Raw genomic sequence first — 12,366 nt, 5'->3', positions numbered from 1 at the left:
GGACACACACTGCTAACCTCTCACTGAGAGCACACTCGTGGCGAGGGCCTGTGGTGCATTAAGACTCAGGGAAACGGACTGACCAGTGAGTGACCACTGTCCTCTAGGTTGACCATCCACTCTGACTCAATAGATGGAGGGTTACAGGACATGGTTCTAAAAACCCTTTTCACACTATCATGCCAACCCCAACCATACTGTACGGTTCCAGGAACTATGGTAGTGTGAAAAGGGTAGACAAAGTAGTGAAATCCAAGGACAGTACTCAGTTGGGCAATTCTTAAAAAAATATATATATTCATTGTGTTGCGTCCAACAAAAATATTTGATTCTCCATCTGATAATAATGTAACATTTTATATGTGGTTAGGTCATCGAATGTTGCAATAGCCAAGTAATGGTAGGACCTAAAACTGTACAATTTGCCTGATATACGCTTTGCTATTGCGTAATCCCAACGGTGATATTGCCCACACACTCCTCTCTGCTTCCTCTTGCGTGTTTCACGGCTGCTGCCATGGCGACCATGGAGTGTTGTAAACATTTTTGGTGACCCTGTCTGTAGGAGGGTGAGTAGGTAGGGTAATCCAGAAGAACGGTATTGGACTAAAGCCTCTGAGATGTCTCTATACTGCATGTAGTCCCAGCGTGGTTACAGCATCTTTACATGCTCTATGAACCAGAACGTGGACCGCTTACACTCAGAGAATATTAAAGGCTCATACAAATAGCTTACAGTATAGGTATGTAATGAATGAACAGGGGTTACATTTGGTAGTGAGGAACAAGCATATTCACCTCCTTTGGCTATTATAGTGGTAAAATAAACCCCTCAAAGTCTGACCGTGAATACCACCTCCAACACGCAATGTAACGTCCACATCAGTTTGAACCATCTCTTGTGCTGTAGTTAAGTTGAAGATCTCACCTCGGTGTGTTTTGTTGCAGTGCTAGTGGAGCCTGGTGGTTTGAGATGGAGGGAGGCTGGAGCTGAGGGGTGGGGCAGATGGGGGAGTCTGGGTAGGATTCCAGACGCATTCCGGAGCTCCCAGGGAGGGCAGAGTGGCCGGGATGGATCTTTCAACCTCCACCTTTCTCCCCTCTTCCCTCATTCCCTCCATCCCTATCCCTCCCACAATTGCCTGCAAAAGCTCAAATAGAAACGCAACACGACTAAACTTTTGGAAGGAGAGTCAATTCATGAGATTAACCTTTAGAATCGTTCTCCAAAATGTAGATGTTTCAATTGTCAAATCCTCCATGGGTTAGTGTAAATGTTTACAGAACGTCTGGAAAAGTACAGTTAGGACCTAATGTTGCAAACAATGAATTCAATATTATTTACAGTAGTTTTACACCGACTGCCAATAGAAGACTACATAAACAGTGGTAGTTTGTGTTCACTCATCATTAATGCCACATGCTTCATACTATGGATATACAGTATGATGTGTATAATACTATAATATGATGTGTAGTGGAATTCTCTACAAGCTGATGTGAGAGAATTCATAACCCCTTATGGTTGTGTTTGCTTCAAAGGTCAGGTGAACGAGGTCATATACAACAAAACTATACTATTGGTAGGCTAAGATGAAACGTCATGAATGTTTTTGGGGGCTTTGAGAGTGTGTGAGTGTGTGTGTAAATGTTGCAGTGGCCTAGTGTGGTGTAGGAGGTGAGATACCAATGTCTTGGTCCAGTCTACGTTATGTTTGACAATTAGGACACTCTGACACAGAAGAGGTGGCATGAAACCAAAACGGAAAAATACACTCGGTGCTTGCCGTCTCTCTGCTCGCTCCCTGTCCTTCTTCTAACACATACAATGACCCCGTCTTTACAGCTTGCAGACCGTGTTCTCAGAACCATGTGTTTAGAATCCAACATAAATATTTAGGACGAGAGCTCAAAATAATTTAAGCTTCTCGGTTTGTTCGACAGATAAGGATTTTGATGTGTTCAACATCAAGACTTTGTTGATTTGGACGTTTTGAAATTAGACCAACGTGAAATAACAAAACAAAAAAATGGTATAAATGTATTATTAGCAAAGTCACCAAATATGTCCTGCATGTTTTTTGTAGAGTAGTGGGTTGTTCTCAGCTCTCAGTATAATATAGTGGGTGGTTCTCAGCTCTAAGTATAATATAGTGGGTTGTTCTCAGCTCTCAATATAATATAGTGGGTCGTTCTCAGCTCTCAGTATAATATAGTGGGTTGTTCTCAGCTCTCAGTATAATATAGTGGGTCGTTCTCAGCTCTCAGTATAATATAGTGGGTCGTTCTCAGCTCTCAGTATAATATAGTGGGTTGTTCTCAGCTCTCAGTATAATATAGTGGGTCGTTCTCAGCTCTCAATATAATATACTGGGTCGTTCTCAGCTCTCAGTATAATATAGTGGGTAATTCTCAGCTCTCAGTATAATATAGTGGGTTGTTCTCAGCTCTCAGTATAATATAGTGGGTCGTTCTCAGCTCTCAGTATAATATAGTGGGTTGTTCTCAGCTCTCAGTATAATATAGTGGGTCGTTCTCAGCTCTCAGTATAATATAGTGGGTCGTTCTCAGCTCTCAGTATAATATAGTGGGTCGTTCTCAGCTCTCAGTATAATATAGTGGGTCGTTCTCAGCTCTCAGTATAATATAGTGGGTCGTTCTCAGCTCTCAGTATAATATAGTGGGTCGTTCTCAGCTCTCAGTATAATATAGTGGGTCGTTCTCAGCTCTCAGTATAATATAGTGGGTCGTTCTCAGCTCTCAGTATAATATAGTGGGTCGTTCTCAGCTCTCAGTATAATATAGTGGGTCGTTCTCAGCTCTCAGTATAATATAGTGGGTCGTTCTCAGCTCAGTATAATATAGTGGGTCGTTCTCAGCTCTCAGTATAATATAGTGGGTCGTTCTCAGCTCTCAGTATAATATAGTGGGTTGTTCTCAGCTCTCAGTATAATATAGTGGGTTGACTGGGTTTACTGGGTTGTGTTTCCTTTAGAGAGGATAGTCACGCTGGAACAGCCGTTCCAGACATTGTCACTCTACTTGTTCTGTTATGTCTACTGGGTTTGGGCTAGGTCAGGCTTCAGAGGCCTGGTGACCCTGTCAAGGCCAGCAGACAGAGGGGAGAGACAAGGAGAGGGCTGGGGATGAGTGAGAACATTCAGTGCATGTCCACAACCGCGTACATGCATCTGTATTTGCTTGTGTGTGTGTGTGTGTGTGTGTGTGTGTGTGTGTGTGTGTGTGTGTGTGTGTGTGTGTGTGTGTGTGTGTGTGTGTGTGTGTGTGTGTGTGTGTGTGTGTGTGTGTGTGTGCGTGCGTGCGTGCGTGTGGATGCGGTTGTCTTACACTGGCATTATTTCTCTCTGTGAGACCAATTCAAAAGACCAAACGTTATGCTCAAGCGGCAATTCCCTAATGGACCAGAACACCCATAATCACACAATGACACTACAGAGCAGACCGTGTACTACATCCACAACAGCGCAGGTCAATATAATCAGCTAATTTAAAGTAGCCATTCCTCTTCTTGCTGTGTGCCCATTTAGACAACCCTCCTTTTGAGGGAGGACAATTAACGGATATTTAGCTGTGCAGAAGAGGAGTCACTTGAGAGACATTAGCCCGGCAGTGAGTCTGTGTTTTCTCTGGGCCTGCCATCTCTGAGACATTGGCTTTATTGAGGAGTAATTCATCAAGGAGCCCTCAAGCATCTCCCTCTTCTTAGACAGAGACACAGCATCACAGGAAGGTATTGGTGCCAACAGTAGGACTCAGATAGAAGGGTTTAGGGAAAGGGAGAGAAGGGGATGGATGGAGGTAGGGACGTAGTCTAAAGTGGTTGATAATGGTAGTTTGTATAATTTTACCAAATCATTTTCAAGTAAATACCATCTCTGTGAAACTGTCCGTACCAGATGCAATGCATGCCCGTTGATGTCTTTAGTCAAGTAACCCTCAGTCAGTCCTCTATCAGATTTAGTGTATGTTTCATGTGACAAACAATGTGGCGTGTGACACTGACATTGTATGGACATCCGTAGCATTGTGCTGTCTCTTACAGCTGGCAGGCCCCAACGCCATGGCAACAGTCGTCAACGGTGGTCAGTGGAAAACATGTAGGTGCGTAGGTGGAGGATGTCTGTCTCTGTCGCTGTGTAGAAGCAGCGTGAGCCGCACATCACATTTCCCTGTCTAGGTCTGGTTTTCGCCTGCCTTCAGTTCCTCTGTTCCTCTGTGTCCGCATTGGTTTCTTCTGGACTATTGTTCCCCTTAAGGACAGTCTGACATGGAGACATTGAGGACACGTCGCAGAAGGTGAAAGTCCTCTCAAACTACCTTTGAGGTCCTTAACAGTTCACATTAATGCCATTCCAACCACATCATTTGCCATGGTTTTAAAAGCCTCACAAAGCCAAGCCACAACAGAGACATTTCTTAAACTGTGTTGTGAGCTAAACAGGGAATAGTTGATGTGAGTGGCCCTGTCTACATGTAAAACTTAAGGGGAGAAATAGTGCACAGTGTTATGCGTGTAGCCTGATAAACGTCACTCCCAATCCGTCACAGGCCAACTTAATCCTAATTTTTACCATACCACTGTGCTGGAGAGTACAAGCTGTGCAGTTCCGCCAGAGAAGCCTAACTTCATGACGACATCACTGGGAGGCATGTGATGAAGTATAGCCAGCCGTCAGCAGCCAGATATTCAGGCAAGAGGGTGTAACTAGGACACATTGACCCAAAAAATGCACGCAGGCCTGGATTCCATCTCACTGCCATAGCCTTTTGTCTTCTGAAACACTTGGATTTGATTAGCGTTTTACTTCGTTCCTACTTTACTTTTAACTTTGAGCTTTTGAAAATAAATTCTGCCCATTTGAGCTTTAGCATAGCTCTTGAATAGCTCTTAGATGGGACAACTGGAGTAAACAATATGTATAGAAGTCCTGTTCACCCTCAGGATAGAAATGGATTCAGGGCAAGTGGTCCCTGTTGCCTGCTGATTGAAGCCTGGTGATTGAATCCAGACCAGGGGGTGTTGTGTGTTTGGGATGGGGTGGATGCGAAGAAGGGTGTCTTAACCCTAACCCTCTTCCTCTGCAAGAACTCATGTTCGTACAGTGACGTCGCCCGAGGTCCTCGAAGATGTCAGCGAGAGACGCAGTGGTAATAAGCGGCTGTTTTTTCTATTTTCCTCCCTGGAAAAGGGTTGAAACTGCATTCCCCAGCTTTGAGGTCATCACTTCAGGTCGCTTTGTGTCGCTCCGCAGTAAAGTCGTTTATGTGTGTACCCAACCTTCAGCGTTCCCCCTCCCCACTTCTCTTCTTCGCTCTCGTTTGTATTCCCCAGATCCCTTCTCGTGCTTATCTCATAAGATGGTGTTTCACAGAGAAGAGAGCGTGAACTCAAACGAAAGAAAAAACTGGACAAACAAGTGCTGTAAATTTGTCCAGGGTTAAATGTTATTATTTTTCTCTTGCAGTATTTCATTGGCTCTTTCTTGTATCATGGGAGATATCCAGATGAGGAAAGAGAGTCACATAAACAAAACTAATCCACCAAACGATCACACAAAGGGCAACAACAAAACTCGTGCAAGTATTCCATGTCGAGTTTGATGTCACAACATCTATTTCTGTGAATGTTTATTAGACAGGTCTTGACCACTTATGGGATATTTTGTCATTTATTGGATTGTCGTAAATCCTTTTATGGGAGATTTTCCATACGATTCAGTGATTTCAGTGCAGAGACATGTAGTCACTTGACTGGAGAAAGCGGGCACGTAGTAACTGAGCGATGTAAACATTTGCATTTTGCTCCACGCTCCGAGTTTATGATGACAGAAGGTATTAGGATCGCCTCAGATAAGTGCATTTCATTCTTTTGTAATTTTCCAGGTGCATAGCCTGGGAGAAGTAACTGAGGTAGTAAATCACTTCACACGGAATCAGGCATAGGAATAAACAATCCAAATACCAGTTCTAAAGACAGACACATGGCAGACAGTAGAATATGTCAGAGTTATATATACTATCAGGTTTGAAGGTAAGACCCAGGTGCAGACAATGTCGAAGTAACAAAAGTTTATTAAATCGAACACGGGCAGGCAAAGGTACAGGACGGCAGGCAGGCTCAGGTCAGACAGAGGTCGGTAATCCAGAGTAGTGGGGCAAAGGTACAGGACGGTAGATGGGCTCGGGGTCAGGTCAGGCAGAGGTCGGTAATCCAGAGTAGTGGGGCAAAGGTACAGGACGGCAGGCAGGCTCAGGGTCAGGTCAGGCAGAAAGGTCAGAAACAGGCACTATAGACAGGACAGGAGCAAGGGGGGAAATGCTGGTAGGTCTGAATGAACAAAACGAACTGGCAACAGACAAACAGAGAACACAAGTATAAATACACAGGGGATAATGGGGAAGATGGGCGGCACCTGGAGGGGGGTGGAGACAATCACAAAGACATGTAAAACAGATCAGGGTGTGACAATACACTGTACGTTGTACTATCATTGAGTCACAAAAAGCAATAGTCCATACAACCAATGTACACACAACCAGCAATAACAGAGGTGTGAAGCATAATGGAGCATGTGAAGAAGAAATTAGTAATATTATTAGATATTTGTGTTTATGTTTCATGTGTTGGGGAGTAGTAACATTCCACATTCTGTCCAACTGTTAGTCTTTTTGTTATTCCCCTCTGAACCTTTCTCCTCTCATTGCCACAAATATGAATGACTTGACTATGAAATATGTCGACCATCAATAGGATCATTCTATGCCAGAATCAACAGTGGAAAAATTAAGCACAGTGCTAAATACAATAACAACAAATGGCCCTGCTGCTGAATGTTAGCACAAGAAGCAGGTTAAAGGTTACAGAGAAAATCCCAAGGCTCAAGATGTATGTGCTCAAGATGACTCCGGTCAGATTGAATATGATGACTATCATGGTCCCATCTCGGAGCCTTACACTTTCAAAGTTTTACGTTGTGAGGGAGGAAGCTGGGAGGGACCTGCACTTTTGAATTATTTCTCACTTGTTGGATTAGGCCTACACTTTGACAAGCTGTGAGTAAATTGCAAGAAGAGCTCAGGATAACATGTATGTAATATGTTTGTAGGCTTCAGTATGGACTCTTGGTTAGGTTGACATTTGCCAGACACGTTGATGAGGCATTTGTTCTACAGCAAGATGAATATGGAATGTATAGCGTCGGGCATTCTCAAAGTATATCCTACTCACTAACTCACACAGATGTGTGGAAGCAGAATGAAGTGGATTGCTCAACATAACACAGCAGTGGCCAGTTTGAAATCTGAACTGGCAACCTTTTCTCAACAGAGAGGTGTGGGAGCTTAAACATGTCTTCTGTTTCACTTAATAAACCACTGCTGCTAACCTTTTCCTTTTGATCAGCTTTCCTTATTGAGTTAAACTCTCTCTCGCTGCCAGGGTTTGAACACTGAGAGCGCTGCTCGTTTGGGACAAACCGCTCCATGTTGTGTGACGCAACACATCTGGAGTTTTGGGATGTTCTGCCACGTTCCTTCCTCCTTCTCCTTCTCTTCCTTCTTCCTCTTCTTCAGCACAGGCCGCTACGTCAGCGTGTCAGCTACAGTCACACTGGGACTATCAAACTACCATTTTAGGAGACAAAGGACTTATCCAGGGGGATCACAAAGTGGCTCCTTCAGATATGAACTTAGGCTTACCCAGTGGAGTGAACTCAATGAGCTGGAAAAAATACATGTAAAGTACTATGACCTAATAATTGTTTAATTATCTATGTTTATTTCAGGGAGCAGGGTTGGACAACCTAACACGTTTCCCAGGTTCCACACTCAGATTGTAACAATGATTACGTCAGTTGATCGTGATCATGCACTTTGATATAGCTATACTCTAGTGTAATGCAAAAACCCTCCTTTCTTTTTAGTCAGCAGATTTCACTTTGCTGTGCCTCACACATTCTTTAGATGTTTACACGTCTCGTCCTGATTACGCTGGTATTCATCCTGTTTGTGTGTGTGTGTGTGTGTGTGTATGAATGTGCGTATAGCCTATATACCCTAATCATGTGCTGCATGTCATTTTCAATCGAGTCCCCTGAGGTTTAACCATGCCCCCGGGCTGGTACAGTATTAATGTCCCCTATAAGAGCTCTGTACATGAGAGACGGACAGTGAAGAAAGTTTCCCAATAAACCCCTGGCCAACTTGCCAATAGAGAGCAAGGGAAATGGTTTGCATTAACTCAAGTGAATATGAGTCTGGAAAATGTATTGTAAACCCCTCACAGGAGGCCAGTATTAGTCCCTGAACACTGTGACCTGACGAAACCGCTTTATTTCATGTTTGTGTTTGTAGAAATTGCAGGCAAACCTTGGCCAGGATTGCTCAACTCTGGTCTCACACAAAGCGTTGCACATACTCAGCAATGCCCCACTAAAGCCCTAATGGGCTTTTTCATTTATTGTTATTTTTAGCCACTAGTTGTCTTTAATATCCTTTTAACAGTAGTGTGACACATAGCCATTGTGCATAACTTTGAAGTCTGAGGGTCTCATCTATAGCCCCCCCCCCCCCCCCCCACCGCAAACAATGTACAGAAGGGGTTTTGTGTTGTGATGAGGTCACAACACATTCATTGGGTTACAGTCATTTCCCTGCATCCATACCCCAAATGCTGTTGAATCTTTGTACGTTTCTGTAGAAGCAATGGGGTGAACGTTTAAAAAAAAAAATCGAATTACACACCACTGTGACAACCATGCCAACCAACCAACAACCAACCAGCCTACAATAATTGTACAACGGGTGGGTGGTTGAGTAAACAGCTTATAACAGCTTATAACAGCTTGAGAAACGAGAGCTTGTTCCACTGATGGAGGGGAAGATTTAATGGACCGGGGTGCTCTGGAAAAGGCACCTTTTCATTCGCCTATGTGTGCGTTTTGTAAATGTTTCTGGGGAACTCAGTCGGGGTCTCAACGTACTGATGAGAGTTAGAAAAGTAGAATGAACAAGGTGCAACTTCAAAAATTCGTAGTGCATCAGCAGTTTTCCACTTGTTATGTCAGTCACTCAATTAGCCCATGTCAGCTAGCTTTAAAAATATTTTTATTGCTAGGTAAAGTAGTCTAGCCAGCTATATAGACCATGTATATAGTAGGGCTAATCATAACCAGTTTACCTTACCTGACATGCAGAGCATCTGCTCAGGGCCCTATCCTCAACTGAATATACAATCGGTTTTCAGGGACACCTAGCTATATGTTTTCCCCTGAAAACCGGATGTGGGGACCCACTCAGGCGTTTATTTTACACCCGCTACATTAGGTTACATGACCTCCAGTCATTCTCACACAGATATCATGAACATAGCATAAGTAATGTAAAAATATATAGAACTCCAAGAAATTTGCTTTAAAGTGGCAAAAGTGTCTCACTACCCCATGGCAAAATGTGTAGAATTGCAGGAAATGCATTGTAACAAAATGCACTGAATATCTTTATGTTGTTGTTGCATTGGTCGTTCATCTCTTTCACTTTCTCCACTCGCTTTCCGTGTGCTCCCTTGAGGTGCCCCGCCTTTAGCCCCTCTCCCCTACTAGTTTCCCCTCTGTTCAGAACGGCGGCGCAGCATCGCTAACTTCAGCAGTAGGTCCACTACAGAGCGGAGTAGCCAGCATGGAGCGGGAGCTGTTGCGCACTGACACTGCTTTCCTCCGTGGCATGCATAACCTCCAACCCTACAAGTGTTGTCCTATTCGGGGATTTGACTATTCAGCGTAAACCTGTTACAAGTGTTTTTATGTTGTAGCTTTTTTCTTCAATCGAAATTGATGATACAGCGAGTGGTGAGGATATAAGGATAACGCTCGTTCCGTTACTTTTGGAGGGATTCGATTAACATTTATTTTCTTTCCTCGTTCACGTTTGGAAACGCTACTTTATATGTGGACACTTGTCCTGAATCATGGGCGACTCCGTATTCTTGGAGAGGCACAACTCTTACCTTGTAAGTATTCTGCGTATGCTTCTCTCTATACAGCCTGTGGTTAAGAAGTAACTTATGGTAGTTGAGACATAGGCTTCCTCCTGTATTTGTTTATGTTAGAGGACAGAGATGGGAGGATATTGTTTCCTGAAAAGGAATGACTGACACATTGTGCAGCATCGATATGAATCCAGGCTATGTGCTATGCACACTTGTTTTTCTTCTTTCTCCAGGCAGTAGTGTTTTAGCCTCACCTCATTTCCGCTGCTATTCAAATGTAATTACCATCGAACCATGCAACTAAAATCTGTTAGTTTCACACACAATAGGCCATCCAGTGTCCTTCCTGATGTCAACACAGGAGAGGAGAGAGCCAGAGGCAGCTAAGGTCAGTGGTAGGCTGCCTCATGACTCTGGAGAGTTATGTGGCTGGCTGAGTGGATGTTACCACAGAGATGAAGAAAGAACAGTACAAGCAAAGCCATAAGTCTTCTTTTTCTCACTGTCAGCTCAGGGTTCCAGTGCAGTGAGTGCACTCAATCTTCACAAAGAACTCCGAGCATAGGAAGCAACAGGTTTTGTGTAGCCCTGTGCTTTTGGAACCTCAGTGTTTCCAGTATTTCATGAAATGAACACGTTGTAGTTTCCTACCATCAGCCCCACAGTCTTCCGTCTTGTGCAAACTTCACATTCTATATCGCTTCTTATTAGAGAGAGAGAGACAGAGAGAGAGTGGTGGATGGTGGTCTAATGATGCAAGGGTCAGAGAGGCAGAGTGGAGGATAGAGAGAAACACACACACACACACACACACACACACACACACACACACACACACACACACACACACACACACACACACACACACACACACACACACACACACACACCTTACACCTGTCAGAATGTGTTGCATGTTTGATTAATCCCAGCATGCATTAGGGCTCATTCCAAAGTAACACGTAATTAGATAACCCTTCAGAAACAGGTTTATTTACACATTTCTGGGATTTAAAAGATAGGGGGTTACATAATACATTATTGGAGCTCTGTGGCCCAATGACCCCATGTTGCCACAATTGTGTTTTGATGTGGTCAAGTGGTTGACTCCATCAGGCACCACAGAGGTGGTAGATAAGGACAAATCAAATCTCTGCTGTCGGTGATCACAGATAATACCTGAACTAATGCAACTATAGCCTCTTTAGCAATTGTGAGTGGTGTCTTTTGTTTACGTAGTGGAGTCTTAACCAAAGAACTCTTCTGCTTGTAAATCCTCATGGGTGGTTAGATCAGCATTGCGTGTTGCTGTCTTTCCCCTTGGAAATTACGTTGGGTAATTTCTCTCCATGTGTGAGTAATCTACTGCCCACTGAGGCTGTTCGGTGGGTCGACTTCACTTTATGAGCTATGTTTTTGAGGTGAAGACTCATAAAAGTGCAACCAAAGATTGAAAAACAATACAGATTTCTTTGGCTTCACTGGCCAACACTGTGGTCTCCCAACGGACATTTTTTTTCTTGAGGGGTATGAAATGTAGTGTGTATGAAAAGCCCATGCAAGTTTGTAGCCTCTAAGTTGTGGTATCACTCACACACAGTTTACTTAGATAAATAAACAACACGTTCCCATCTCTCTCCCGCAATGAACTGGTCGTTCAACTTCCACTGTCTCTGGAGTTATGAATGTTATGTGGAGTGTAAGCAACACATTGCACATATCATATTGCAGAGTACCTTGGTTTTCATTGTAACTATTTAAGCAGACTCACAAAACGTGAAAGGAGGATTAGGTCCGCATAAGCTTTCCCCATCAGCCTTCCAATAAACAAATTCCATATTCTGTAATTTTGTCCACTGTGTATAAATGTTCCAGATTCCAGTGTTATACTGGTTGGAGACATTGAGGATTTGAAGAGGAGAGAGAGCAGCACCATGCCGGTTGCCAAAGCATATACTTTGAATCTGTCTTGTAGGCGGCCATGTGGCTCTGCTCTGCTAGGCTCTGATAGGCTCTGCTAGGTTCTGCTAGGTTCTGATAGGCTCTGCTAGGTTCTGCTAGGCTCTGATAGGCTCTGCTAGGTTCTGCTAGGCTCTGATAGGCTCTGCTAGGTTCTGCTAGGTTCTGCTTGGCTCTACTAGGTTCTGCTAGGCTCTGATAGGCTCTGCTAGGTTCTGCTTGGCTCTACTAGGTTCTGCTAGGTTCTGATTGGCTTTGCTAGGTTCTGCTAGGTTCTGCTTGGCTCTACTAGGTTCTGCTAGGCTCTGATTGGCTTTGCTAGGTTCTGCTAGGTTATGCTTGGCTCTACTAGGTTCTGCTAGGCTCTGATAGGCTCTGCTAGGTTCTGCTTGGCTCTACTA

The 12,366-nt window shown here is 43.8% G+C and overlaps 1 protein-coding gene across 3 annotated transcripts in view; it reads left to right on the top strand.

The window, feature by feature from the left end:
* LOC106575282 (rho GTPase-activating protein 6) overlaps positions 1-12,366 on the top strand; it is a 79,806-nt gene that overhangs the window by 22,603 nt on the left and 44,837 nt on the right. Inside the window, exon 1 of one of the 3 annotated variants that reach the window (XM_014151713.3) lies at positions 9,638-10,027. The exons of the other annotated variants lie outside the window; for them this stretch is intronic. Within the exon in view, the coding sequence (XP_014007188.3) occupies positions 9,986-10,027 (42 nt within the window). The 5' untranslated portion in view covers positions 9,638-9,985. Of the gene's footprint in view, positions 1-9,637; positions 10,028-12,366 lie in introns of those variants that run through there. 3 annotated transcript variants of the gene reach the window in all.

This window comes from Salmo salar, chromosome 17 (assembly GCF_965601325.2).
Source record: "Salmo salar chromosome 17, fSalSal1, whole genome shotgun sequence".
Classification (NCBI taxonomy): domain Eukaryota; kingdom Metazoa; phylum Chordata; class Actinopteri; order Salmoniformes; family Salmonidae; genus Salmo; species Salmo salar.
This window is presented reverse-complemented; position numbering and strand designations above follow the sequence as displayed.